This window comes from Apis mellifera, linkage group LG7 (genome assembly GCF_003254395.2).
Source record: "Apis mellifera strain DH4 linkage group LG7, Amel_HAv3.1, whole genome shotgun sequence".
In the NCBI taxonomy this organism is placed as follows: domain Eukaryota; kingdom Metazoa; phylum Arthropoda; class Insecta; order Hymenoptera; family Apidae; genus Apis; species Apis mellifera.
This window is the reverse complement of record NC_037644.1, coordinates 8,933,930-8,958,528: the sequence shown is the minus strand read 5'-3', so window position 1 is coordinate 8,958,528 and position 24,599 is coordinate 8,933,930. Positions and strand designations below refer to the sequence as shown.

Below are 24,599 nucleotides of genomic sequence, written 5' to 3'. Positions count from 1 at the left end.
CAATTATTAAAATGACCGATGTTATTATAATTAAGAAATTACTCACTCGCGTCAAGAGCTCTTCCATTGACGTACCACTCTACCCTCATAGTGGGATCACCCACCGGTTCGATTCTGGCCTCGAAGTGGATTCGTCCACCCTCGATCTGATGGACGTCCTTCAATGGTATGATGAAACGCGGCGGTGGATAAATTCTGTCCTCCTCGGGTGGAGGCAAGTATGGCTTGGCGCGTTCCACGTGTCTCAAATAAATCACTTCGGGGCCAGGCGCTGGTCTGCAATCAATCTCATTTTTATCTCGTTTCCTCGTAAATGGAAAGTAAGTTTGATCCTTTCGTTTATTATATCATTTAATTAACACTAAATTCTGATCATTGAAACTTTATCGAATAATATATAATTATACATTAGTATATTTTAATACACCATACGTTTTATTCGATAAAATTTTATCACTATTAATTGAGGATAAAATAATTGATTCCTACCATCTTTGTTCCTTCGGCTCGCGTAAAATGTAAAGTATTCTTATTAAGATTGTAATCATAACTTTGATATCGAATGATATTACGTATGATGCAGATGATTGAATTCAATCTTTGAGAAACAAATGGCGTAAAAACTCACTCTGGTTCGATGACTTTCGTCGGTCGGGGTAAGTTCAGGCGTCTTGGTTCGGGGGCTGCTCCTTTCGGTGTTTCCACGAAAAGCCGCGCTCTGGTCGCAGTAGAGCCGGCCACATTCTGCGCCGTGCACTGGTACCAAGCTGCATCCGATAATTTTGCGTAAGGTATATCCAAAGTCGAAGCTCCGCTGCCATCCGTTGATATACGCACATCCGGTCCAGGTGTAATCGGCACTCCATCCTGTACCAATGAATTTCAATTTATATCTTATACATCTCGTTAATCAAAATTTATTTCCTAAAATAGAGAATTAAAATTCCACTATCTAATTGAATATTTTATTTAATATAAGAATTAATTTTAAGAAATTTTTATCACTTTCTTCATACATCCTTTTTCTCGATTTCTCGAAATTCTTAAGATATTGTATTCATTATTAATTAAATTAAAACATTTTATAAGAACATTTTATAAGAACATTTTATAAAGAAAAGAAAATATAAGAAACTGATGACAATTTTATTAGATCAAAAATCCATATGAATCAAAATAGAATTTTAATTATAAAACATTAAAATTTCAATAGTAAAGATATCCTTGCTGAGCTCAAATATATTAAGAGAATATAAATCGTCCAACTAATAATTCACGTGATAATAAATATCAATTATCCTTAATTTTATTTCATAAAATTTTCATCAAACCTTTTGCCAGGTGATACGAGGTACAGGAGTGCCAACCGCACGGGCCATGAAAACAACCGGTTCTCCTTCTTTCACGTTCGTGGTCGTGAATCGTTCCACGAATTTTGGCGCGACCACTTGCTCCTTCTCGATCACGTTCAAATTGCACTGAAACGAGGTTTCGCCAGCCTTGTTCCTTGCGACGCAGGTCACGACTCCGGCGTCCGCTCGGCTCACATTCGTGATCATCAAAGAGTTGTTACCAGACTCGTTCACGAGGATCTTGTGGGTCAGATCATTGGCCACTTGTTGGCCGTTTATGTACCATGTCACTTCGGGGTACGGGCGGCCCGTTACTCGACAATCAAACCTGAAAATCACGTTTACGTAATCGTTTCCTTTATCTATTCTTTGAGGGAAACAATATTGAAATGTTAGAACGAATTTCGTAATTTATAATTGATATTGTTCCATCTATTAAAATAGTAGCCTTTCAAGTGCAAGGAATTGAGACATCATCTATCAGAATATTGATATCAAAAAGTCAATTATTCATTATTGTCAATAATATTAATCAAACTTGGTAAATTCTGATGGAAATTTAATATTCATGATTTAAAAAAAAAACACGTCTATAATTATTTTTAATATAAAGATAAAGATTATTTTAAATATAAAGACAAAGATAAAGACACGAAAGATAATAAAATTTATTATTTTAATAGCGTATAAAAAGTGATCTCGATATTGATAAAATTTAGGGAATTTAATTTAATCTTTTACCTGGTCATTTTTCCTTCGGTGGCGTCACGGTCGGTACAGGTGCGAACGAAATTCGGCGGCAGAACTTTTCCAGAATCGGTTTCGCCGATCGTTTCAACTTGCTGAGTTTTGATCGTCTCTCTTTGGGCCTGATAAGCTTGATCCACCTGATCGCTCGATTCGATAGCCAAATATGCAGAACTGACGGTGCACCCTTGAGGATTTTCCGAGAGCAAGGTGTAATGGCCACTGTCTTCAGGCAGGGCGACTCTGATCCTCAAAGAGGCTTGTTGATTCGAATAGCTCATCTCCACGCGTTGCGATTCGCGGATCCTCTGGCCGTTTTTGAACCAAGTTAACTGGAATAGAAAAATAGAGGAGGAAATTGAATTTACTTTTCTATTTTAAAATTATATATATTTTATTGACTATAATTGAATTAAAAATGCTCCTTTGAATGCGTCGTCGAAAAATTTACTCTTCTTGTCCTTTTTTTAAATATTTGACAAACGATCTTTTGTAATAAAATTAATAAATCCAGGTGCATATGAAAAAGCACATGTCTCGATTTCTCTTCTTGAAATATTTTTTAAATTCTTTGCAATTTTCATCATTTAATCAATCGTAAATAATTTTAATTTTAATTTTGTTATCAAATTTTTCTAGAAAGATACATCATTTAAATTATTTCTCTTATCAAATCATCCATTAATTCCACTTATTTTTTTTCACGTCGAAAGAAAAGAAGAAAAAAAGAAAAATATACGAAGAAAGTTTGAAACGTTAGAGGAAATAAAAAAAAATATACAAATTAAGAGTTTGCTTACTCTCGGTTTAGGATTGCCAGAGATTTTCGCAGTGAAAACGGCGTCGGATCCCTCGACGAGCTTCGAGTTTCTGGGCTTCTGCGTGATTTGCGGAGGTGCAACCGGTCCCAGGTTACGATCTACCACCGTCGAAATTTGCACGTCGGATTCGCCCACGAAGCGGCGAGTGATCGACTCTCGAAACTCTGTTTCCCGCAATAATCTGTATTCGAACGTGTCCACCTGCAAATTAATCATGTTATTAATCCTTGTTCCAAAAAATAAAATTTCCGAAAAGAAATATTGCGATATGCATCATTTATAAAATATATATCTCTCGGCCTCCTTTTACGGGCAGTTGATGCATGATAATAAAAATCTTGTAACAATCAATTTGCAAAAAAATGAAACTTGTGTTGGAGGAAAATATGTAAAAATAATTTGAAATAAAGAAATTTAAAAAGTCGAGGAAAATGAAGGAAAAATGATATTTTCTTAAAATTATAAAAAATAAATAGAACGTGTTAAAAATTATTGCGTAATTGAATGAACAAAGATATATTAAAAAATTGTATAAGAAAGTAACATGTAAAAAAATAGATCCAGATATTTTGTTTTGTATTTATTTTCTTCTGTTTAAATGAAAGATATAGAAACCTTGAAATCTTCGATGCTGACGGAAGTTCCATTAACGTAGCTTCGTTTATCGATTGTTTGTTGATAGCTACGTTGTTGAAAGCTCTGTGTTCCCGTTTGGGTCTTCTGTTCGGTGGATTGGAAAGTCTGCGCGAATTCCTTCCTGTAACCACCCATTTGCTGTTGCGGAGGAGGTCCAAATCCTTCTGGTTGAATGTAAACGGAGCAGATTGCTTCGCCTGGTCAACAGAAATCATTGTACTCTTTTTTTTTTTTGTAATTTTATGAGATAGTGAAGTGACAGACAAATTCTTAAAATATTCATTTAATAGAAAACAAAATCAAAGAGTGAAAAGAACAAAAAACATTTATAAAAAAATAATAATCGATAAGCTTCGATATTTATATTCTTGTTCTTTTTCTATTGAAAATTTTAAATTTGATTTTTATGAGTCACCAGTATTTTACAAGATAGAAAATATATAAGAAAATTCAATTTCTAGATTTTAAAAATAAAATAAAAAGTATTCATAATTACTAATATTAGAATGCAATGGAATTTTTATTAAATACTTGCAAAATTTCATATCTTATAAATCTATTACGTATGGAAGATTAAGATTATTTTAAGATTAAATATATCTAATTAACAGGTAATTATTCATGTTAAATAAAAATTAATATTATTTCCAGATATTTGAAAAATGGTTTACCGTATTGATTTTTGGCACTGCACGTGTATTCACCCTCGTCTCCAGGGCCAATCTGGTTGATTTGAAGCGTGACGGCCCCGGTCTTCTCGTCGTAAGACATGTGAATCTTCCATGACTCCAACAACGGTGCACCCTTGTGCGTCCAACAGACGATAGGTTTTGGATTTCCTCTCACGCGGCCTTCGAAAATTGCGTTTCCACCCTGCGCGAATCTGGCGTTTTTGAATATCTGTTCGAAGACCGGCGGCGATGGATCGCCTGGTCTGCCGGTAAATCTGTGTCCAGAAAAAGGAATTCAAATTTAATCTTCTATTTAAATTTATTAAATCTCCAAGAAAAGAGAATTAATATTCTGAAAATTTCTCTTGATTAATTTTTTTTTTTCGAAATCTTTTCGATGTACGAGTAAAATTAAAATTTAATTTTTCAAAATTTATTATACGCAAGATAAAAATATTAAATTATATTAAATTTTTTATATAATTAGATAATAATTCTTACGTAAATTATTGTATCAAATTGTCTTTTAAAATTCTAGAAAATACAGTTTGAATTACTTCTTTCCTTTTGTAATCTATTTAGAAGAAAGGCAAGGAATATATACCATAGGGATAGGAAATCGTTAAAGTACTCACGTTGGTACGGTGGGCGTCGTCTGCATCACAATCTCCCCTTGAACTGCAAATAAGAAAACAAACGAGTCATTAATCCCTTTCGCACATCTCAATTCACGAATAAAAATAAACCTGATGACAGTCAGACTTTCAACGCATGGTCATCGATCTGATATTTCTAATTTTTATCTCCCTTTCACGTGATGAAAAAAATTTTCGTCTCTCTTTCGTGTAATGATAAAATAATTTCCGTATGATCTTCGACCATTCGAAGAAAAATAAAAATACGCTACGAGATTCTATTCATTCGAAATTCGTCGCTTTTGTTTCCTGCTGGTTTATGGGATACTTCCTACTAATGCATTTCCTCTCGTTCTCCCTAACTGGGCCAGAACGAATCGAGGAAACGAACCGTTGACGCCGTTTTCTTCTGTCGTCGTCACGCCCCATGTCGACGTGCAACTTTTTTATTAGACTTATCCACGCTGGAACCCGACGCAATTAAGTCTATTTGCTAATTAAGCTTGTGATCCGTATATTTAAATTAATATTTTTGTTATTATATTAATTTTATCCAAATAAATCATTTTGAATTTTAAGTTAGAATACTTTTTAAGAAAAACTTTTTCTTCGAAAGATTTAGATCCAATAAGTGTTTGAACATATAAGACTATATAAAATTGAAGAATCTACAAAGGGAAAGAATGAAATATTTTTCTTCGATGTGGAAACTGTCAATACAATAGAAATATGTACAAAGATATATTGCATAATTCTGATTCTTCATCACACAAATCTAAAGAAAAGAAAAATGTTCTTCTTTAAAGATTTAAAATTATAAGAAGATTATTATATTCCTATACATAACATGAATGAAAGAAATATTAAAATCTCCTTTTCCCTCTCTTTCTAAAAAAAAAATTTACATCCATCAAATCCAAACATCTTTGCTTACAACGCAAAAATTCGAATATAACCGATCTTTATTACCGCAAAGTTTATTCTCACGGATTCCTGGATTAAGTAATTTCGTCTTTTACCAAAACTCTCGCCGACTGAATCATCCGCGCCAACATCTGTGCCGCCTCACCACCCGTGGAAAAATAAAGGATCGATCTTCTTCTAGATCGTGTTTTCTTTCCGCTGTTCGTCGACGAAGAGAGGCCAAAGGACTCTCTCGATCGAGATTGCGCGGCCAATATACTCGACGATTAACGGGCGCCAGCTACAGGAAATTAATTGACAGAGGGTGGAGGGAGGCGAGACTTTCGAAAATAAACTTCCGACAATAATCTCGCGCCTTCGAGCCACTCTCGCGTTATCAATGGTTTCAAAGAGGTCTGGAGCGGATTCTGGAGGCGGTGACGCGATCGTTCAGAAATTTAAGCCTCGCGGATAAATTTCGAGGAAAAAGAGGGAAAGAGCGAAAGGAGAAATGTTAAGATCATTATAAAGATGATGGCAAGAAAGTGATGATTAATAATGAAAGTAAAAATAAAGAGATGGATAATTTGTAAAATAATTTCGAATTGTTATTCTCGTTTATCAGATATTTATCAATTTGGAGGAAAGTTGTATTGATTGAGTGAAAAAATAAAAGGAAAATACAACAGTTGAATAAAAATTATTAATAAGTTAAAGATTTAATTATCTTTCAAGACTTCTCCTATTTAATTTTTCTTTTAAATTTATTTCAATTAAATATATATGCAGCAGCTAATTTAAAGAAATTTTTCAGATTTTGAGAAATTTTTCATTTTTTTTTGAACTATATTTGAGACGAGAAGCCTCTCGTACATTAAACTTTTTATACCTGATACCATTTCAAGACGCCATATTAGTCATCCAACAATCAGTTAACCTCCATTAAGGATTCGTGTTAAGATACCAATAAGAACAGTTGAACTTTGTGAGCCAGTAAAAAACGCAACTCGATTACTCACGCCACCCAGAATATGCAAATCGATCATACCGAAACCGAGCAGAGGAATCTATCCTTAAATCCATCAACAGCTCTGTTCAGTTCGTGACAACGAGCCATTCATAACCTTGCCAGGAAGAACTACTATGAGGTCACGTGTGCGAAATACATTCTCGGTCAAAAAGTCTTTGGAACTTTGATTTATTTTTGAATTTTTAAGGAACTTTATTTTTTATCGTAATAATAATAATAATATCTATTTTTAATCCTTAGGTCAATCGTTGAATTACAGTGATCTAAATTAGATTGATTTTTGAATAATTTTAATTCAGAATGGTCAATTGGGATAATTTTAATTCATATTTCATATTTTGTGAAACGAATAATTTGTAATTAATTTGTAAAAATATAAATTTGCTAAATTAAATTATAATTCAGATAAGAAAAAAAAATGTTAATTACAATAAGATTATTTTTTTTAGAAAGAAGATTTTTTTATTTTAATTGAAAAATATTTTAATTATTTATATTTTAAATATTATATATCTTAAATATTTTGTTAAAGTATCTCATAATATCAGTAAAATATATTAGATACATTAATTTAACTTAAACTTTTTTATTTTCAGATTCATTTAAACATTCAAAAATACTAATTAAGGAATATTATACTAGATTTCATTAACTCTATTAAAAAATACTATCGCAAAGATATAATATTTTCACAGTGATCAAATATATTTTTCAAATTACAAAACAAACATTAAAAAAATACTAAATCAAAGAAATAAAATTTCTTTCTTCGCATTTTTCGATATCAAATACTTTCCAAATTCAAAACAGAAATTTAAAGAGTATCATACACACAGATTAACCTAAATAATTTTAATTCACTTTATTAAACTAACATAATTCTATTTCTTCGTAAAATAATATTTCTTCTCATCAAATAAGATTCAACTTTAATATCAATATTTAAAAAAAAAATCAATTCTCAAATACTTCAAATTCAACAATAAAAAAGCCTCGATTAACTAATTCCAAAAATTTATTTTTTAACAGGAATATACGCATACGTGGTGCAACAACAACAAGAAAAGGACGATGTATAGACTATAGCCGAGAGAAAAGGAGATCGGTACCATTCTCGCTTGGAACAAACAAAATGGGGGCGGGGGGGCAGACAAAGAGGAACACTACCTAGGGAACAGAGGTGGCAGAGAGAGAAGGATACACATACATAAAGAGAAAGAGAAAGAGAGAGAAGGACGTAACGTGGTCGGATAACCGCGGGATCCTATTTTTGCATCGAGATGGGGATCGCGTTACCGTGGGCCATTTTAGGAGCAACTATCTTTGCGCGGCGCCCAGCGCCGCGACGCGTCTACTACATGCACCTCGACCAATAGGCGGAGACGTTACGCAAAACCAGTCACTGACCAAAATAAAACAGCTCCAAACGCTGTATTACATCCCTCCTCCTTTCATCCTACCCCTCGCGAAATCTTTCTCCGATCTTGTCTTGGAAAATATTTATAAATCGTTTATTGCAAATAACAGTGGGAACAGGTTAGGTTAGGTTAAAGTGAGAATATTATATATACACGATTTGGATGGATGTTTTTTTCGTGGGTATAAGTTAGATAGAGTTAATTTTGATGATTTTTCGTTCATGCATGTTGATGGCGTGGAACCATTTTCCTTCTGGTAGTGGGTTGACTGATCGATGGTTGGGTCAGGTTATTGTTTACGAGGTCGGCTGACTGCTTCCGGCACGATCAGCTGATTTCGAGTGGGGGTGGGGTGTTTCGAGTGATGTAAGAAGGTTGGCCGGTTTTGAGTAACGAGGTTTGAGTACGGTTGTGGTAATTAGATTGGTGTTGAGAAATGAATGATAGGGAGAAAAAGATTTCTTTTTTAGGGTTTATTAATTAGGGTTAATACTAGTATCAGTCGTGTCATATTTTTGTGATTTATAGTATGAAATGAAAAATCTTATGCAATAGTATTTTATAATAGACGATGTTTGTTTGGTTGAAAAATGTGTAAGATGTTTAAAAGATAAAGATGTGCTTCTCTTGATTATTTTTCACTTTAAACGTGATAAATGAGAGATAAAATTATAATAAATATAAAACAATTATACGAAAAATATTATAAATATTTCAATTTCGAGGAAATAAGTGACATTTTGGAATTAAAATTAAATTTTACATGAAATTGTATCTATATACATTGTGCATTTTGTGTTATTAAATAGTTATTCTTAGATAATTACTTAATTACGATCTTTAGACTAAGTAGAGGAAGTGACATCTTGATGGATGCTTTAATTTATGGATTGATGATACTCTTTACATTTAATCTTTTGATATATTTAGCATCATCATAATCTAAATACAATTATTACTTGTTTAAATTAAAAATTCTACAATCCACTATCGATTATCAAACTACAAATTTTCATGCTAATTCATATTTTTATAAAGAAAAACTTTTAAAGAACTTTGAAAGAAGAATTTATATAAACGAGAACGAAAATTTTAATTAACTCCACGTCCTCGTATATAAATAAACGTAACCAATCAACCGACCGTATTTATTATACAAGTAGCATTTCATCGATTCGTTAATGGATTGTTAACTATCGAAGATTAACGATCGAAACTTCGTCGTTGGAACGTTCGCAGATTTTAAGTTCGTGCAACTTAACTCAAGGTATCGCTTTATTAATAACGATGATTTAGCATTTTGAAAAATGCGAGTTTGCCATGGTTATGAGTGATCACGAATTTGTCAAAGTCGTCTAGGATCGTTTTTCGCGTGCGATTTCACGCATCCCACACGCGACCAGTATTTTTCTTTTTCTTTCTTTTTTTTTTTTTTTTTTTTAGACGTGATATTGTGGATGCCTTCTGGCACTCCTCTAATTCGACTGCGCGAGACAGATACGCTTTGTTGGCAGACACAGAGAGAGTCAATGTCGAACGGATTGAAGGAACAATAAAGGGGAGATTATTCGTCCGTTGACATTGCTTTGGGACGATGCAATTTAACGAATTCTCGAGAAGAATTTAAAATTGTTTGAGATATTTTTGCGAGAAGATATTTTGTTATTTATGATTGAGTGTAATTGAAATATTTATATCTTTTTAATTGAATATTAAACTAATAAATGATATATTAAAAACTTGCCCTCTTAAACACTGAACATTAATTATTGATTATTTTATACAATTTGAATATTATTTCGAGCTCTGACACTTTGAAATTTGTTTATTTTCTAATGAAATATTCTTTTTGAAAATAGTATTTATATAATTATATATTGGTTTTAAATATATGTTTGATACTTGATATTATTATTTATTCATGTAGCTATTGTTTAAAAAAAAGAAATATAAAAATTATTCAACGAAAATAAAAATATTTATTTCAAGAATTTATTTTTCTCGTGCTGTTATTGTTTAAAGTGAAAATTATTTAGGTGTGTCATAAAAAGGATTGTTTGTTGAAAGTTATTGTATTTCTTAAGGGATTTACATACAACCAATAACGTTATTTTCAACACATTTCAATTTTCTTCGCACGTATTTAACAATATTACTAAAAGATTTCTGGCAATATTGTTGAAATGTTATTAACACATGTTTGTTTAGAATTTATTTTAGATTTATTGCAACCAATTTACGAATGGAAATTTAATAATTTGTTCATTGTTTTTTTGAAGTTGTAAAATTTTAGGAAATGTTTTAGAATTTAAAAAAATTAAAAAATATGATCCAAAAATTTGTTGCAGTTTATATAAGACGATTGAAAGAATTATTTAAATGTTATTTATATATTAATAAATATATAAATCGTGATCTAATTAGCTTTTGTTTAAAAATTCGATTTCTAAATTATTGAAAGGAATTTTTATAAAAATTCATTTGATTTCGAAAAAAATTCATCGATTTAATACGAAAATTTCATTTCTTTCATTTTAAAATTTTCCAATATAAAAAATTCCAAATTCGAATTCTTATATCGTATATTATATATTTTTTAATACGTCATAATTATAGTTCATCTTTCTTTCGTTTCGAAATTCGATCTTTTATACGAAAAATTTCCAGAAAAAATTCATCGAATGATTGAAACAACGCAAAATGCTTTAAATTCTCAAGACGAATATAAAATTACAGATATATCAACTTCTTTTTACCATCTTGACAAAATTCTCCGAAATTCTTAAGTTAAGTCGACTCCGCTGTTCAATATTTTATTCATATTTTAACAATATTTATTCATATTTTATCTAAATTTTATTATAAAGTTTCAAGTAAATTTGAAACGTATGCAAGGTTGATGAAAAGATAGATTTTCGACTCTCCAAAAATATCGTGTATCAATCATAGTTGATGCTCAAGCGTTTAAAATTATAAGTGTTTCGAGGATGCAATTATTGTTTTTGAAAAGTTGGTCGGAAATTTATTATAATTAATTAGTTTGGTTTGTTCGAATGTTGACAATTTAAACGATGACAATTCCAAACACGACTTGTTGGATCGCAAGAGGATGAATCGAATTGGCGAGAATATCACCTGTATAAGAAGGAATGTTCAAATAAAATAAGAGGAAAGCTGCTGGTGAATACGTATGTCGTTGTTGTGACATTTGGATTATATATTTCTTTTCTTTTATATTAGGACAGAAGAAAGAATTGATACGTAGTAAACCCGTATTTATCTTGAATGGTAATTTTATTAGAATGCACGTTTGTTTATTTTGTTAAGATCTAGTTAAAGTTTGGAAACTTTATATGTTGTTCAAGTTTGCACAAACATTTGTACATTCGTTTATTTTGATGTTGAAAATATTTATCGAAGGAATTTTACGAATCTTATGAAGAACACTTAGTTGATAAATTTATAAAGAAAATTATCTTTTACTTTCTACTATATGTATATCATAACTTTCAAACCATAAATCACTCTTGGAATATATGAATGACAATATATGAATTATTGCTTTATATTCTAATTTTAACTTCTTCGAAATATTCAAATAATGACAAATTACTATACTTACTCGACAAATAAGCAAATGATTTCAATATCCCCCTTCAATATCCCGCAGTATCCTGGCTATTTCCATTAACTTGCGAATAAATTAATACACATAGATATATAAAAATATCAATGCCTATTCTCACTTACTTCTTAATGTTTCATTATTTAAAAATTAAATTATTTCCTTCTATCCTTCGATCTATGTTAAAGAAAGTAACGTAATCTTCAATTCACACGATGTGGATTGAAATTACATAAATAATTAGAATTCAAAGAATTTTTGTTCGCCAATAAAAAAGAAATAAATATTCATAAAAATATGTCTAACTAAAAATTCGTCTTGAAATCAATGACAGGATCAAATATATCGAACAATGAGTATTAATCTCTCCTGTTTCTGTATAGCATATAAACGTGAAATTCGTTTTTAAAACACGTTATAACGAGGCCAACAACGTTTATATACGCAACACGGATGATGCTGTCGATAGCTACTATGATCTCTTATTAAACGAAAGCGCGCAGTTGGCACGGGCATTGTGGCTGAACGCCTTAAATCGCGTTTAAATTCACAGTCGTAAGCTATAACCGTGACTCGTGGAAAATTACGTTACTTTCTTCACGGTTGTTCCACCCGCGTGACCGGCGGAAGAAATGCGCAACCACTTGAAAATTCTTACATCAACCGCACCGTGTGCGTGTCACTCGATATTCCCTCTTGGCCGAGGCGGTTTCTCACGTTCGCTATCGATGGAAGCGAAAAAAAATTTTACACGAGAACGTTACATAAAATGTTGTACAATTTAGAAAGATAAAACTTGACGAATGTATACACTGGATGTACAGATCGTTTCAAAATAAATGTCACTTCAAGCATTTGTTCTAATAACAATGGCATTTGTTATTTTCTTTCATTTGATTATTTATTTATTTATTTTTTATTTGACGAAAGATGAATGATTGAAATTTCAAACTGCATAAAATTATGTTGAAGATAGAAAGAAAAAGATAATTATTTTTCTATATTAATAATTTAAGAAATTGGAATTTTAGCTGATGACTATGATATGTACAGAATTTAGTTTTATAATACATTTATATGTTATGTAGTTTCATTTTATTTTTTATGTATTCTACATTAATTCAAGGTCAAGTTTATTGTTCATAAAATATTTTTAATAAAATAATCTGATAAATAAAGAACAGATTGTAAAAAGATTATTTTACATAAAAGAAATCTTTATCATAAATATCATACAGGAAAGACGCTTATTTTGAAGCAGTCTGTATTCATAAGACCTTGAGAGAATAAATTTATGTCAGTTTTTATTGGCCATTTCATTATGATCTCTTAAATTTCCTGTCTTTTTATACTCTACCACTTTTATCAAATTTCTAACATTCATATAATATCTCACATTATTTTCAAAATCCTCAAGAGAGAGAAAAATTTACAAAACAAATAAAATATCCATTTTCATTTTTTCTAATCAACCAAAACTATTTCTAATAAAAATATCTTTCAAATATTTATTGCAATAATATATAAATTATATATAATGTAATAATAATAATATAAATATTTAATCATATCAAATGTCAAATTGGAACAAATTGAAAATATATATTTTCAAGATTCCACGATAAAAAATACAAATAAGGTTTCTTCTGTATAAATAATTGTAAATTTTCTCATTAAATGTGCACAAAATATCTTTAATAGAATTCTGTCAAGGTAATTATGGATCAAAACACGATTCTTTAATTTAGAATACAACACGAATCTATTTTCCTATCAATTGTCAGAACAAGGCTCAAGATCATGGACGAAGAATTGAAAAAAGTGAAGATTAGTGGCTCCATTGCTGGTGATTAAAGCGACGAAAATATTGCGTATGAGAACAGCCCTATTTTGACCAAATGATTCACTGAGAACGACACGTACACAAGTTCAACCATCCCTCCTAATCTTCCTTTTGTCCCTTTATCCGACACACAGAGGATACTTCATTTCTCTTACATTTCCTTTTCCCTCATATTTCTGGCAACTCGATTTTTCTTGCATGGGATCGCGCAACAAACGTAAACAGGGCAGCAATGAAAAGATTTTATTTTCATCCCCATATTGGACCGCCTCCAATCTTGTCTTCCGCGGAATTCGCTTAACGGCGATATAGAATCGTTTTATATACAGTGATTCATGAAACTGATCATATTACTAGAAAATTTAGTTAATTAGAAAATTAGTTTTTTGTTGCGGAAAATTCGAAAAATCTATTGAAACTCTGAATTCTTGATTAATAAATGTTTATGATCATAACATCAAGTTGAATTGAATTTTGACTGATGGTGTTTGTGCAAATTAAATTTTTGTGAACATATATGTAAAAATAAAATTGAAATAAATAAATATAAACTCTATGGATAATTTTCTTTTTGATATTTAGATATCATTTAAATTTTCTATTAATGCATAAAAAATTCGTAATTTAATAATGATAATGCAAAATAATACAAACTCAATATCTGAAGAAAAACTTTCTTTAATTTGTATGTACGATTAGTACTGATCACGCAAGTATGAGTATTTCTATGTGAAAGAGGTTTAAATGGCTCCGTCATTAATTTTCGTTACTTGGAATAACGATCCTGCGTCTGGCAATACGAATTAAACACTACAGGATAGCTATATTCGAAATGTTTTGAGAAGATTTCACGTGCATGGATAGTTTGTGTATACGTTGAATTCTCTTTGACGTTTTGTTGCAGAACTGTCAACTCGCGTTTCTAGCAACATGCGTCACGGTTTGTATTTAGAGTTGCAGAAGATGCAAAGTGAGAATATTGAAGGTATTAGAGTTAGTCGAATATTTTTGTCCCGAAAGGAAACATATGTAAGTACTTACTTTAAGAGAAATAGGAAAATATGTTGCAACGAAACTTCTGTATTTTAAAGATCTATAATTCATTTTAATCTCAAAAAATAAAATATTATGTTAATAAAGATAACGTTATTAGAATATTAAATTATTATCCAAAGCATCGTTTATATTTATTGATATTTATTGAACATTTTAAAACTCATTCTCGATGGAAATAAATGTTTTAATGTAATTTTTGAAAATAAAATATTACGAGAAGTATTTGTAAATCATTATATATGTTTTTGATTATTAATTTCAAGATATATTTATAAAAATGAATCGAAAATTTCTTATGAAATTATTAAATGTCTGTTATTTTTTATCCTTATAACTTTTGTTTTTGAAAAATTTTGTTAAATTGAATTGCGATTCTTCTAAAATTATTTTCGTTCGACGATCTAAGTTATTTAGTTTTTAAATTTTACACGAACTTGTTATTTATGCGAAATTGAAATATCCTTTCGAGTGTTTCCAAGTGCAGTAGAAGTTCTTTGAACTTTGCCTGTCTCGAAATATGAAGTCTAATGGTGTGAATGGACGAACAAGTGTAAACTTGAAGTAGTGATTACAACCATAGAAATGAATAAGAATAAGTGGAGCAACGATAAGATTAGTAATTTACAAGTAACGTGGTGTTCTATGAAATAACCAAGACTTCGTTTATAAAAATATTCACATTTTCTAATTTTTAATAATTATACTCCTATTTACTTCATTAAACATAAAAACGTTGTAATAAATTATATCATTTATGACAATAAATCGAAAAAATCAATCTAAGAAATTCAAATACGAAATTTAAATGATGTATTTTTCACTTTTTTGACCCAAGTATAATTTTTCCATTCGTTGAAACATTCTCGAAAGAATCGTCATCGATATATTTAGTTCCCTGCCTCGATTTTGCTCTACACATTGTTAAAGCATAAAGAAATTGACGATACAAAAAATCAAGGGCCATTATCAACCAAGTGTCATTATCAAAATACTTATTACTCTGGAAAACAGCTGTTAAAGTTTTCCAAATCAGACGAACATAAAAACGATAAACTACAATCCTCAAAAAATTCACTCATAATTGTCAACATATTTCATCAACTACTTAGCTCTTTTAATTTTTACTATTTTTAATTTTTTCCATTCAATTATATATCCTTTCTTCCATCATATTCTCCTTATTTTTCGATTTTAACGAACAATATAATAATTTATATATACAAATATTTCAACTAATTTCAAGATTCTTAATCGGATTCATGCAATAAAATAAATCACCAATAATAAAAATAAAACATTGATGATAAATAAAATTATTGAATTTCATTCAATAATTCTTCATTCCTCACATTAAAAAAAAAAATCTTTTGGCAATCATTTTTTTTTCCACGTAATCCTTCAATTCCCGAAATTCACCATTTCGACGATTTCATCTTCGATAGCCGCCCTATTTTCCCCAATTAGCCATCAGCCATCATCATTGAGGAGCACGATTCTCGAGGTAACGAGCGCTCGGCAAATGGTACCCCGTGAAAAGTGTGTCTGGCCGAATTTAGAAGCCGCATTTTTTTTCCTCCCTCCTCCCCTCCTCGCGCCGGTCGAGCGTGCGCGCGCGCGAGAGAGAGAGAGAGAGAGAGAGGAACCAGGACGCGATCCACGGGCCAATGACAGTTATGCAGGCGAGCGAGATGGCCTCGACACGGCGGCGATTTTGACAGCTGCACCGCGCCGGGTTTTTACACGATCCTCCGGGCAACCCTCTTCGGGGAGGGCTGCCCTTACGGAGGGGGAGGGCGCGTTTATGCGTCGCGCGTGCAGGAATTTTCGAAACGTTGGCGTCGAACAACGTGGAAAACTATCTTTAGAGCTCGCGCAGGGGCGGTGCTCTCGCTCGAAAATAGAATATTCGTCGAGGGGATATAGAGCCTCTGCTGAGAAATCTTACGGTTCCTCTGGATTTCGTTCCTCCCGTTTTTCACGTCGAAAAACGGTTTCTTTCATCGGGGCAAATGAGAAAAATTAAAAAGGATTAGATAGATAAGTTGAAATTTTTAATTTTGGTATTGAACCTTTGATCTTTTGTCAACAACCGGTTCAAACCGGTTATAGATATCGTTAGACTTGGTAGTTGATTGATAGTGGATGAAAGACAAGGAATTTTTAATTATTAAGCAGAAAAATATCTGGATGTGATATGTTAATTTCTAAACTGTATTAGATCGTTGCAGATGAAATAATCTTGATGAAGAAGAATTTTGATGATAACATGTTTAATACATTTTGCCCAACAAAAATTTTATCAATCAATCTTTTTTGATTGCAATCATTTCTTAATTAATTAATATCATCATGTGCAACAACCTATTTCTACCAAACTTCTATTAAACGAGTTCTTTTAAAATATATCCCAGATCTGTCAATCCTGTTAAACGAATCTTCGAATCTTCTAAACCTAGATTTAGAAACGACTATTTAAACGATTCTTGCCACTAATTTCCCTTGATGATTCCGAGGAATCCCGAGTTCTTTTCCACTTCGAGCCATATTCTTTCTTACGCACAGAAATTTCGAAAGTGGATCGAACAATATCGCGATAAATCATCGGCAAACTGACCTCTCTGCTGACTGGTGATCTGCTGCCGAGTGACGTGTCGTTCGGTCCTCTGTTGCATGCTCATTTGCTGCTGCTGTTGTTGTTGCTGCTGCATGATCGTCTGTTGTTGCTGCTGCTGTTGCTGCTGCTGTTGCTGTTGTTGCTGGGACGTTTGTCGCTTCATCTTGGATCAATCGATGGAATCCAAGTCGTTCGGTCGATTCTTCGTGTGGTCGAGCACAAAAAAAAAAGATTGTACGCAGAAGGGGCCGGAACAATCTCACCCCGTACTTTCCTTCCCCCTCTTCCTTCCTTACTTCCCTCTTTTCCTTCTCCCCCCAGAAGAACTTACGTCTACGAACTTCCGTCACTGGCCACTCAACAACAACAAAAAATATACGCAACGCAGCCGAGAAAAAAATTCGAAGAAAAGGAAACAGATCCTCGCGTGTCACTCGCGAATATATATATATATATATAGTATATATATATATACTCGAAATAATTAAATCCTCTTCTTCTTCCTTATCCCTTATTATTCCCTCTTTAGTTATCAATATTTCTCTCGTCTTATCGTCTTCAATGTAACTATTCCTTCTTTCAGTGTGTATTTGTGCTTCGGTGTGTATTTGTGCTGCCTGAGGCCGCGGCTCACTCCAGTCGGCAGAAGTCAAGTCATCATCGAAAAGTCTTCTGTCCCCGAGACTCTTTAAACCAAGACGTCGGTCGAATGCGAATTGCCGGCTGATGCTGCCGCGGAAAACGAACACGGCCTTCCACGAGGACGTGGGTCGAGTTGGTGGGGGTGGGGGTTTTTAGAGATGGAAAAGGGGTAGGGTGAACGTCGAGCGTCCCGACGCTTGCAGAAGATGCGCGAGTTCGTGGAACGAGGACGGGACTATACGAAATTTTTCACACCCTCGTCATATGTTTAGAGATTAATCGTTTGGATGGAAATAGAAACGCTTTCCCTTTTCCACTTTTCTTTCCTGGTCCTTTTTTTCTCCCTTTTTTTTTCTTTTTTTTTTTTTTTGGTAAGTCTGCCGGTCTCCCTTCTTCTTCCTTTATGGATGTTTCTTCGTTACGAAGGGAAGAAGAGAGTTTTGGGGGAAACTTTTTTCTTTTCCCCTCCCCTTTTTTTATGGAAAGAAAAGAAAAGAAAAGGAGAGAGCTTTTGATGAAAATAGAACATTATTAGATTATTCGAAGGTTGTTTATTCAAATGATAGATGAATCTCATAAATGTCTAATAATTCTTACATTCTGAATATTGTTTAATTGTTAATCGTTTCGTGACAATTATAGACAAATTTGATGATCAATTATCCAAGAATTAGATGAGTTTGTTTCTCAATTAATTTGAATAATTGATATATAAGAGAAGATGTTTAAAAATTTTGTTAAAGATATATGAAAATTCGTGGAAACATTATTCAGAGTTGGAAAGTAGTAATTCATTATTGAAATTAATTATAATAATTATAATAGGGAATAATTTAATAAGCACGTATAATATTTATAACCTGTAATTTGTGAACTTTCGTGTGATAAATAATTATTATGTATGCATATTTTATTGTATGCATTTTTTATTATAATGTTAAACCTTAAATATAGATTTTCAAATAAGTAGTAGTAGTTTATGTAAAGCTTTTTAAAAGAATAAAATATAAAAGCAAACTTTATATAATATTAAAGTAAATAATTTACTCTATTTTAAAACTATGTAAATGATAAGTATTCTAATATTCTAAATTTTTAAAAGAATACAATTATTCGTTATTACAAATGAACTTATGATTACAATCAAAAATATGTTTCATATATAATAATGATTAAATTATGATTAAATCATGAATCTTTTAATTACAATGAATTAACTATTCATTCTATTCATTTACTAATTTAAATATTCATCGTTATACAATCGTTTGAATTCAATTTCTCATATTCTGTTTTCTAAAGTTATTTCGAGAAAACTTCGTCGATGCTGCTTGATATATATTTTTTTGGCATGATGAGCATTTGATGATAAGTGTTTATACTTGCAGCGACTTAGATCACAAGATTGATTAATGATGTAAAGATGCTCGAAAGTTTTCCAAAGAATTTAAAAAAAAGGAAAGGGAAGTTATGACGATATGATGATATATTCAATGGAACTAAATCACTTTTAGAACTAGAAGAACTTAGAATCTAAGAATATACAATTATTCAGGAAAGTTATTTTGAATTCTATAAAAAGATTATTTTTGTTCAAATAATTTTCAATTGTGCAATTAATTTATAGATGGATGTTCATTCTTGCCTGAAATATCTTTTTTTTTGTATGAATATTTTTTAAAAAAAAATTCAAATGATTGATGTATAATATTATAATTGAAATAAAAAATCAAACAGACGATTGTTGAATAATTTTAAATTTTATAAATTTTTATTTCATCGTAGGAAATTAAATGGAGAGTAGTTATTGAAGAGTTTTAAATTTTAATAAAATAAATAATATAATTCTATATAATTTTTCAATTATTAAAACTTATTTATAAAACTTTTTATAAATTTTTATATATAAATGTATTAAATTTGAATAAGAATTATATTAACGACAGTAGATACAAAAATATCGTGAACTTAACTGTTCTTTTAAATTTCTTGTACAGTGTTAAAAATTTATTCATCTGACTTTCACGTTGTGTCGGTCTTTTTAATGATAAAACGTGTATTATGCTAACAGTATCATGTTGTCCTAGTTATTTGAAAACGTCGCTCAAAATATACATTTCTTATTCAGGAATTTCAATCTGATAATCTTGAATTAATTAATCCTTAAAAAAATTCAAAGCTCTTATATGTATATATAATAATTAACTATTGAGATTGATTTGATGATATTGATATCTTAGAAAAATAAAATTGATATTATTATAATGAATTAATATTCATAATATTTTTATTTTAAGTATATTTAGAACATTTAAGTATATTTAGAAAGAAAATAAAGTAGAGAATCTATTATTACTCTCTTACTATTAATATACTCTTTGTTCATCAATGAATAATACTGAATAAGGTATTTATATAAATTCTCCTTGAAACAGTAAAGGTAATGATTCAATTGTCACCAGCAATTGCTTACTTATTTCCCTAAATAACCTATTGAATTAAACATTAAATTATAAATCAATTTTTTCTTCACAAAAAACACACAAGTGTCTGCAAGTCATAATGTAATTTCATCTTCAAATTGATTTTTATATTCTTAATGATTCATATTCATCTAACTTTCTAATCGTTTAAAACCAATATTCAAATAACAAATTCCTATTATATTTTATTTGTATTATTATCAATAACTCTATTTCTAATTTTCCAAATGAATCTAAATCATAAATCAAATCAACTTCCTCAAAAAAATTTATTTAATTATTAAATCTTGATATTTCAATATGAAATATTTTTCTTTCGCGCATTTTAATATTAAAATAAATTCTCACTTCAAATTACTTATTAAATTGTAAAAAAAAGAAACCCTCAATTGGAACAAACTACGATCAACAAAAAATTTGAAACAAACATTTCTCTTTACAATACCAAACACGTAATTTATTTCAAAAGTTCACTGAATCACCCCCAATTTCAATCAGAATTCCTCGAATCAAAACTTTCTTTTCTAATCCTCGTGGAAGACCATGCTTCAAACAAAATTCGCATTCGAATCTCTTTCACCGTTCAAAAAATTCTCTCTTTTGAAAAAAAAAAATCTCCTTTATCGATCATTCCATCGAATATGAATACCTGTTACTCGTACCAAATGAGAGAATGGAAAAATCAATTAATAATCGTCGTACTGCGATAAACGATTAATCGAAATGAGAAACCCGTGGCACGAGCGGAGCCGCAAGTCGACGCGCGGCTCACGCAGCGTTCTCGCGCTCACTGACAGACGCCCACGCATCTACGCACTTCTCACACACCTCTGTCCCCTCGAACCGTTCCACGATCGCCCCAGCCCCTTTCTCCTCCGCGTTCTCCTTCCACCGCTACTCGTGTCTAACTTATACAGGGTGTTGATATATTTTTGGGCACGTATTTCGAAGCTATAAAAATCGAGGAAACATACAAAAATTGGTGCGTAAGATATGGATCGATTTATGAAATTGTAAATCATTTAGTTGGATGAAATAGCTTTATCTTTTCAAATTAGATTGAGTATTATTATTTAATTTGAATAGAAGTTGAAGTAGCTATGGAATTTTAATTATCAGGATTGTAGGAAAGTACTGTTGGCAATTATTATTTTTATAACAATGCTTCGATTTTATTTATTTAATATTTTTAGGTCACAGTGATTCTAATATTAATAAATAAGAAATTTATTTTAATCGATCGAAATTTTTGTATGTGATATATTAACCATCTTATAATGTTTCGTATAATTTCAAAGTAAGACTTATGCTGATAATGTATTATTTCGTTATTAAGACTTGGATAAAAATATATCTGTATAATAAAAATATGAAACGAAATGAAAAATATTGAAATAATTTTTGATTAAAATAAAATTAAAATTTGAATAATCATAAGAATTTCTCAAATACTTCTAATGAATTACAAATAAGCTAAAAGAAATATAAAAATTGATATATAAAATGTCGATTGATTATTTATTTAATTATAAGCAATTTAGTATTAGATGAAGTGAAACAGTACAGTGTTTCTCTGTCTTACCTCATAGCACTTATAACTTATTAAATAATTCTCGACATTTTTACATACGAATTTTTTTGGCTTTTAAAATTGACCTTTGAAGTTATCCCACACTGTATAAACATATCAACACACTATATAAAGCGCGTTTCTCTCAACCGCTTCTCGTATTTTTCTCCATCTCCCTCTTTCTTTCCTTACTTGTCTCCCCGTTTCGTTTTTTCTTTCATTTAATTTTCCTGCTCGCACGACACCAGTCGACCACGTCTTATTCCCTCACAAAGCGTTGGCGTATGAGTTTTTACAAGTGACACACCAGAAACGCGTGTCGTATCGAGAACACCGTTGCTGCTGTGTCGAATCTGGGGCAATTGTGATCATACAGATGCTACGAATAAATAATTCCTTCTTAGACTGAAGATTTTCTTGATTTTCTTGATTTTAATGATTTGACGAATGTTATATCTCCGCTCAATGGTTGAAGAAGTCTTAATTTATGTGCAGACGTAGGAACAAGTTCGTGAAGAGAATAAATGTAATTGAGGAAGTACTTAAACTTAGAAAAGTAAAGTGTGAGATACTTCCCTAATGTTTTTATTGTTTTACCTATTATTTTCTTATTTATATATAGATATTAAAAAATTATTCAAGGAAATGTATATGAGTTGATATTAGAGTGGAGGATAGTTGTTCAAGATCGAATTAAAAATATTTTATTTTTAAAAAAATAGATATTGTATATAATTATATCAAATTTCCTTTGAAATTTCAAAATATTTTAAAAATTCTTTTCTATCAAATACTTTCTATTCAATCAAAATTCCTTTTGTAAAAAGAAAGTGGAAGAAACAAGTTTTAAATCAAGTCAAATAAAGGTGGAAGAACAAATATGGAGTGAATAACTAGTTGGTACACTACTTTCTTCTATTCTTCTTTCAAAATCTTCAAGTGATTTTTCTGATAAATTTTTAATCATAAAATGATCCATTTAAAATTCGTTATTGTCATACGTTTTAAGCTCCAAAAATTTCTTGTTTCATTCCTCTCTATTCCAACGTCTCACGAAAATCATTTATCCCGCTTATACACATTTCTCACCTTTTCTTGAATTTGTACGTATAATAATACAAATCATTCAAACAGATTAAGTTTGAACAACCTCTTGTTCTCATGCATCTGTGTCATGTATGAAATTTGTGTCTTCTAAAATTATATAAGTTACAATCAACGATAATCTCAAGCAATATGAACGAGTTCACTTTCACATTATGAATAATGAATTGCTATGGAGTCGTTTGATAAGAATAGTTACAATAAATATAAAAAATTTAAAAATGTGATACACATTTAAATTTTTAAATGAAATGAATATATATATTATTTTTTAGTTAAATTTTTAATTAAATTTTAATTTTTTCTTATATAATGTAAAATAAAATAGTTTTGAAAAATGTACAATTTTAAAAATCATTTCATTTAATAAAATAATTGAATTATATTTTTTGAAATTGCTAATTGCAATTTTAAATATTAAATTACATTTTAATAATAGAATCAATTCTGAATCATATATTTCTTATCAAGATTCAAGGTAATTAAAATTTCTATCATAGCATTCCAAATATATTTTAATCTTACTGTTATCTCATGCATAAACTCAAAAAAAAAAAAAAAAAGAATCAACTTTCAAGAATTTTAAAGAAGAACGAAATTCTTATACGAGAATTCATTACGTTTGAATAAATTTTGTCATCATTGAACAAATTTGAAATTTATTATCTTCACTTATATCTCTCATAATAATATCTGCATATAAATAACTAAAACTGATAATAAACTAATAAACTAATAATCATTCCTTTTCTAATCATTTTTTTACCTACAATTCAATATTCAAACAAAGTAAATGAAAAATTAAAAATTTAAAACTTAATTTTAGATATAAAAATTGATATACAAAAATCTTGGTCATCATGTAAAGAACAAAACTGTCTTCTCTCTTCGAAGCAAATTTTTTAAAACTATTTCAACGTTATTATTTGACTTTGTTACTAGTGATAAATTACATAAATTTTCGCGAGTGAAACAGATCGAACGAATATATATAATGTCGAAGGTCAACTTGTCGAATATTTCCAACCGATATTCTCTCTTCGCACCGCCAATAAATTAAAACGCGACAATGAAACGATTTATCGGTTTCGGGCGGGCATTGTACGTGCCAGACACGCTATTAGCCCGAGTCGAACGTTTAGATTCGTCGAAGCAACGGTCGTAAATTCGTTTTCATTCCTAAACTCTTCCCTAGAATTATATCCCGAATAATATCACGAGCGACCAATTTGTATTAATTGTTCGTTACGCCGGCCACGTATACGCGAAAAATTCTGTCCAACCGTTATAGCGTCGAGACGAATCGGAGCGAGACTCGAGCGGGCAATAACGAAGGTGCACGTGTGTTTTTCGATGTAATACAAAATTTTCATATTAATAAGAATGGAAGAGAATACAATGTTCGAGGAAAATAACGTTAGAAAAATTTCTTTTCGATATTCCACGTTT

At 30.6% G+C, this 24,599-nt stretch overlaps 1 protein-coding gene across 30 annotated transcripts in view; it reads right to left on the bottom strand.

The window, feature by feature from the left end:
• The window catches only part of LOC551259 (titin), a 206,043-nt gene that overhangs the window by 100,438 nt on the left and 81,006 nt on the right, over positions 1-24,599 (bottom strand). For 29 of the 30 annotated variants that reach the window (XR_003305045.1, XR_003305046.1, XM_026441835.1 and 26 more), the window contains 8 exons: positions 4,863-4,905; positions 4,228-4,502; positions 3,536-3,753; positions 2,900-3,121; positions 2,094-2,431; positions 1,332-1,680; positions 629-867; positions 47-276 (listed from right to left, as the gene is read on the bottom strand). Coding sequence is in view for 28 of the 30 variants with exons in the window: in XM_026441835.1 (XP_026297620.1) it covers positions 47-276; positions 629-867; positions 1,332-1,680; positions 2,094-2,431; positions 2,900-3,121; positions 3,536-3,753; positions 4,228-4,502; positions 4,863-4,905 (1,914 nt within the window). In the remaining 2 variants the exon portion in view is untranslated. Of the gene's footprint in view, positions 1-46; positions 277-628; positions 868-1,331; positions 1,681-2,093; positions 2,432-2,899; positions 3,122-3,535; positions 3,754-4,227; positions 4,503-4,862; positions 4,906-17,351; positions 18,090-24,599 lie in introns of those variants that run through there. The other variant, XM_026441833.1, reaches the window with a different exon arrangement.